The sequence below is a fragment of the Empidonax traillii genome, unplaced genomic scaffold (assembly GCF_003031625.1).
Source record: "Empidonax traillii isolate 1590-97213 ecotype Southwest subspecies unplaced genomic scaffold, ASM303162v1 scaffold1934:size100472, whole genome shotgun sequence".
Lineage (NCBI taxonomy): Eukaryota > Metazoa > Chordata > Aves > Passeriformes > Tyrannidae > Empidonax > Empidonax traillii.
In genome coordinates, this window is record NW_020957127.1 from 86,467 (window position 1) to 92,780 (window position 6,314).

Here is a 6,314-nt window from a genome sequence, read left to right on the forward strand (position 1 = left end):
GCTGTGAGGAGATTTGACTTCTTTTAATAACGGAAACGGGACAAGAAGATCACAGGTAAATCCTGGATTTAAAGAGCTCTCTTACAGGACAAGAGGGAACTCGGGGGGCTTTCCCAACCCCAGCGATTCTCTGATTCCACGATTAACGAGCTACCCGTGTGTGTCTTCCCTGGGGTCTGGTCAGGCCCAAGCTGGGAGGTTGTTAAAGGTTGTTTGGGACGCAGATCAAGGTCCCAGCTTCTCTTCCTGACTGCCTGCAGAGTCTGGGGGAATTTAGCCCTTAGTTTCCCTCTCAGGGCTGGCTGATTGCACGGACTGGATGCACCTCAGAAGTTCCGGCTGATGTGACCGAGCAGTGACATCACAGGATCAGAACAGAGAGCAGGCTCTCCCATTTTTCCTCACCTGCATCCTAAAGGAATTCCCAAACTTCCCCAAGGTCTCTTTCCTATTGCATTTGAGTGAAAGTGGTCAAAGTGCTTCAGTCACCAGGAACTTGCCAGGAAGGAAAGGAAGAAATAAGGACAGAAAGGGCCCCCTGAGGAGCTGAGTCTTGGACTGGAGCAAAGGACTGGTGAGGGTAGGACAGAGGCTGGGAAGAGGGTCCAGGCTGGCTCAGCAGAACCTGCTGCAGTAGGAATTTTGGTGGCTGTTCCTAATCCCTCACTCCTGACCAGTTCTGTGTCACGGCTGGGAACAGGCAGAGACCCTTCCCTGGAGGATCAGCCCCAGCACAACTCCCATCTCACAACTCCCATCAGAGAGCAGCCTCTGGGGACGCTCTGTGAAAGCATCCAGGAGCAACCCCCGTGCTTTTATCCATCGAATTGGGCCTTTGGATCTCCTGAAGGTGGGTTTGTATCCCACAGACTGTGCTTCTGGGGGACACAGGCACAAGGCTGATGGAGTTTTTCTCCTCACCAGGGTTTGGACCCCTTGCCCAGAGCAGCTGTGGCTGCTCCTGGATCCCTGGAAGTGTTCCAGGCCAGGCTGGAGCACCCTGGGCTGGTGGAAGGTGTCCCTGCCCATGGCAGGGGGTGGCACTGGGTGATCTTTCATGTCCCTTCCAACCCAAAGCATCCTGGGATTTCATGATTCAATGGATCAGGATTTTCAGAGAACAGAAGGAGGAACAATTTAGAGGTTTAAAAATGAAATGAAGCTTCTTCCCATGAGCCTCCCCAAAAAGGGAGGGCTGAGTTAGGTCCCCTCTGAACTGATTTTATCCACACACACCCCCCCACCCCCTCCAAGACCTGTGAATTCCCTGCCCTTGGAAGGCCCCTCTCCATCTCTGCTGCACCTGGAAGAACAGAAACGTTGCATATTCTGAGAACCACCTTTTCCACCCTGAATTCCCGCTGGTTCCTGCCTTGCTACCGGGACTGGGGGAGAGGAAGGAGAGTTTTCTGCCTGTCTCCTGCAGCCACGAGCTGTGAACCCCTTCCCAGCCCAGAGGGGCACTTTTTGCCAAGGAGATTCCCGAGGGAAAGGACGACGCGCGACAGGTTGGACCCAGCAGGCCAAGTGCCCCAGGGCTCCTGTCCCCCCTCGGCTGCCCACGCTCTCCAGGAGCTCCAGGGACCCTCGTGATGCTCCCCAGCCCTCCCTGGAGAGCGTCTCTGTGGTCCAGCAGGGTGTGGAGATCCCTGGGAACGCCAGGAAGACGTGGATCGCCGAGTCCGTGGGTGGGATCCACCACCGGCCAACCTTGCTTGGCCCGCTCGTTCTTCCCGTGTAACTCAACCTCTGGCTCCACAGAACAGGGAAACTCCACGGAAACCCTCGGCATTCCATGCGTGGCCTGATGGTTCTTCCACCCGCCAAATGCTCTCCAGGAACCTTTTTCATCCTTCTGCTTGTTTTGGTTGGTTTTCCCCTCCTTCCTCTACATCACTGTCTCCCTCTCCTCCTCCACCAGCACCGTGGGTCTGTCCCCATCGTAGAGCCCGGAGCCGTTGAGATATTCCTCGTCCTTGTTGTACTGCTCTGGCCCCGAGGAAGGCATGGAATTCTCGGAGATGGAGCCGTTCTTCACGTACCCCGGCAGGTTGCGGTGCCCGTTGAGGGTCCCTGGGATGAGTCTGGTGTTGAGGTGGAGGGCGAGCGCTCCTCTGGTGGCTACATTTGTGATGCTGGTGTGGGACACCATTGGTCCATAGCTGTAGGTTGTGCTCCCACTCCGTGCTTTCCTTTTGAAGTCAAGGGCTAAAGTCCACCTGCTCCATGACTTCTTTATTTCTGCTTGGACCTGGGAGAGGAAGGGAGGGGAAAAAAGCATGAATTGGTGCCAGGAAGGAGGTGGGATCCACGGACAGAGAGGGTGGGAAACTGGGGGGGAAGTTGGGCTTTGATGATCCTTGTGGGTCCCTTCCAACTCAGTGATTCTATGGAATGGGAAGGAACAGCAAAGCCACGTTAAATCTCCCCTTCCCACGTGGAATGTTTGGCCCTGGGAAGCTTGAGTGGCTGAAAATGTGGGTGAACTCCGTCCAAGGGCAAAAACAAGGGGAGAATCCTCTCTTGTACCGTGAAATCGAGTAAAAGTGGGATGAAGCACCTCCAGAGGCACCCGAGTCCCCAGAAATTCCCCTAGAAAGGAGTTCACTATTTTAGACTTAAGCTATTTCTTTAGACTGAGACTACTTTAGGCTGAATCAAAACCAGATGGCTGAAGCTGGGATTGGGATGAGTTCCCCTTATGGTACACATCTTGCCTTGTTTTAATCTTCCCATTTGAAGTTACATTTCCCCCTTAAAATCCCCCAATTTAGGTCAAACCAGCTTTATGCCACTCCATGAAAGTCCTTTCCCAGTGTGCACCCACTGACCACCTAATTCCTTAATTTGCAGCAACTGAGGGAATTAATGGAAATGAAGAAATCAAAGGATATTACTCTGGAAATAGAATTAAAAAAAAAGGGGTCAAAAGGCCCTGGACAATCCATTGAGCTTTCTGGTCAGGCAGCTACTCCATCAACCCACAGATCCTGCCACAGATCTGAACTTCAGCAGCTCTAAACAGCTCTTAGGCTGGGAAATTATAAACTCCCCATTTTTATCTCCATAGGCTCCTTGCAGTGGGTCATTTTTTGGGGACCTGGGTGGGGACTGACAGAGCTTGGAGTGCAAAGCAGGGCTGGGGCACTCTGAAGAGTGAGGGGGTGCTGCTGTTCCTCCAGCTGTGTGTGGAATGATCCTAAAAAAGGGAGGGGAATCCTGAGGGTGTTGGTGACTCACCTCTCCATTGCAAAAACAGTATATGATGGCAACAAAAAATCCCTGCAAGGAAGAAAAGGCAACGTGTTAATGGGCATTTGGGCTGCAGGGGAGCTTCTCTTTTCTGCTCTTTGCACCCCCAGGTTCTCTGGAACGAGTGACACTCATCATCTCCTGCATAAAACTGGCACAGCAGACCTGGGGGTCCTGGTGGACAACAACCAGCCTTCCCAGCAGGGCAGGGAGGGGATCCTGCCCCTCTGCTCAGCCCTGGGGAGGCACATCAGGGTGCTGTGTGTCCAGTTTGGGCTCCTCAGTACATGGAGCTCCTGGCAGATGATTGTCCTGCGGAGGTGCTGAAGGGATGGAGCATCTCCGTGAGCAGGACAGGCTGAGGGAGCTGGGGCTGTTCAGCCTCCAGAGCAGACACTGAGAGGGGACCTCCCCAGTGTCCCTCAGGGGCTGCAGGGGATGGCCCAGGCTCTGCTCGGGGTGGGGGGGCCCAGCAATGGCACAACAGGACCATTCCAAGAACTAAACCTCCCTTTTCCCAGAGCTGGGACTGAGGAATCCCCTCAGCACTGAAAGACAACCCGGGGCAAGAAATTTGGGAGGTAATTTGAAAAAAAAAACATCTCTGTGGATCTCCACCAGCTCCTGTCTCACCTGGGTCTAAAAGGGTTTATTTTGTGGGGCAAAGTTACCTCCCAACAGGACCATTTTTGTGGTTGGACACGCTGAGCCTTCATAAATACAAATAGCATAAATATCATGCTTTGACAAGAGAAAATATTTTTCAAATGTTTTCCAATATTTCCCAATATTTATATTATACAGATTATGATAATATTTATATTATAAAATTATATGTATCAAAATACTATCAGATCACCTCAGGAATGAAACCTGGTGTATTGTAAAGCCAGCCCTGCCTTCAGAGTCCAACTTGCACTCCCATTTCCCCCTTCTCCCCATTGAAATCCTTGTGGTTTCCCCCACCCCTCCCCTCTAAAATTCCCCAGTGCCAGTACCTGGAAAGAGTTGAACAGCATTTCATAGTGCATTTGAACTTGCCAAAGAATCCCTGACACGTCTGTGTATGGCATAGCCATGAAAACAATATAGTGAACTCCAAACAGAGGCATAAGGACGAGGGTAGATTTCAGCAGCTTCCTGTGGGGACAGGGAAAGACAGGGAATTAGTGGAGGGGGCAAATGTGACCCCCTGGGTAGGCTTGGACAGCTCCTGTTCCCACAGGAACTGGGGCCACCTGGAATTTCAGCGTATATTTGAGACAACCCAGGTGCTGATGTGCTGCTTCGACCCCCTCCCGGGTGATGCTGCTGGAGGTGAAGGCACAGGAGTGTCTTTTCCAGCCTCAGATCATCTCCAGGTTTGGCTCAGGGTCAGGGGTGGAGGGTGGGAGGGTGGTTGGAAAGGAATGTGTGCTGCTGTGCCAGCCCTCAGCCCCTGACTGGCATCCAATCCCTGTCCATACAGGATGTTCTCCTTCACCCCCTGACTGGCATCCAATCCCTGTCCATACAGGATGTTCTCCTTCCTTTTACGCCTGGACACGGCCCTACACAACCTGCAGTAGGTTGGGCAGGGAGGGTTGGACTGGGTGATCTCCAGAGGGCACCTCCAACCTCAGCCACTCGGTGATTTTGCTGCTTGTTGAGGCACGCCATGAACACCCACCCTGGGTCAGAGGCCGGGCTGGAGGAGGGGGAAGTGCATCTGGGAGCAGAATTATTGCAGCCATCAGAGGGAAGGGGACAGTGCCCTGTGGGGCTGGGAGGTGGACACCCTCAGGAGGTGCCTTGGGCTGCAAGGTCACTTGGAAAACCTCCTGCTGAAGAAGCAGCTGCATCTCAGCACGTGCTGGGGCCCGGGGGGAGGTTCCACACAACGCCAGCACTTGGCTGGGTTTGCTCCTCGGGGAATCACCGCCATGAATTGAAGGATTAAACCCTCTGCCAAGGGTTGCAGCAAGTCACCAGGAGCAGCAGTTCCTGGCAGGGGGCAAACACCACCCCCAGAAGGGGCTGGTAGGGGCTCTGTCCAGGAACTGCAGAGCACTGAGGGAGCTGAACCCTTCCAGAGGAGAAAGCCCCATCCAAACCGTAATTAACTGCAACTTTCAGCCAGGGAGAAGTAGACAAACAGATAAATCAGAGCCCTGACAGGGCAGGAAAAATAAATAAATAAAGAGGGAGGTGTTTTGCTGCCAAATGTCCCTCCTGGCTCCATGAAACGGGGGGGTGTTTGTTTGCAGGGGGGGGGGATGGTGGCAACGAGCTCATGGTTTGCAGCCCTGTCACTCTGCTCTGCCCCCTCTCCAGGTGTCAGGTTGGTCAGCCCTGGACATTCTGGGAAGCCCTGGGAGCTCTCCAGCACCAAGAGGTGCCTCAGCCATCTGTTCGTTCCGTCTGGTTTTGGCCACGCCGTGAATAACCCGAATTATCAGGAGGGAAGAGCTGGCAGAACAAAGGAAAACACAACACAACACAACAAACAGGGGAGACGCCAGCAAAGGGGGCAGGAACCTCTTTGTCATTTCAGCAGAGGCACCAAACACCCACTGAAGGGCAGATTGGACAAACAGCCCGGATTTTACAAAGCACGGGAGGGAAATAAATAGAAATGAGGAAATGGAGACAAGTTTGAGTGGCTTCAACGACACAAACAAGGCTTTTACTGCTGCACTCTGGGCTCAAGAGCAGCACAGGCACTTCTGAACTGGCTGAAGAGCTTGAATTCCCCTCTAACCTGCGAGGCAGGTCCCCCAGGTTGGACTGCAAAGGCTGAGGGGGTGTTTAAACTGTCGATTCGTTCTTGGGTGACAACGTCCTCCTCACCCTGTTTTGGGTGGCTGCAGGCACCCTGAGCTGCTCACCCTGGGTTGCTCTGAAGCCAAGGGGGTGAAACCAGGGCGTTGTCCTCTCCCCAAAAAGCGGAGAGGCCACGTGACCCACCTGTACTGTTGTCTCGAGTCGCACCTCCCTGCGTTTGTCTCCCGTAGTTTGGTGGCGAGGACTCTGATAATATTGATAAAAAGAATAAAATTTACCTGCAGGGACAGGAAAACAAA

General features: G+C 53.2%; 1 protein-coding gene across 1 annotated transcript; it reads right to left on the minus strand.

The window, feature by feature from the left end:
• Window positions 1–1,848: 1,848 nt before the first annotated feature.
• Window positions 1,849–6,298, minus strand: LOC114071270 (parathyroid hormone/parathyroid hormone-related peptide receptor-like). The gene is made up of 4 exons (XM_027909053.1): window positions 6,199–6,298; window positions 4,251–4,392; window positions 3,241–3,282; window positions 1,849–2,251 (listed from the first exon to the last, which is right to left on the minus strand). The coding sequence occupies exons 2-4, from the start codon at window positions 4,362–4,364 to the stop codon at window positions 1,889–1,891; spliced, it is 519 nt and encodes a 172-aa protein (XP_027764854.1). The 5' UTR covers window positions 4,365–4,392; window positions 6,199–6,298; the 3' UTR covers window positions 1,849–1,888.
• Between the last annotated feature and the right edge of the window lie 16 nt (window positions 6,299–6,314).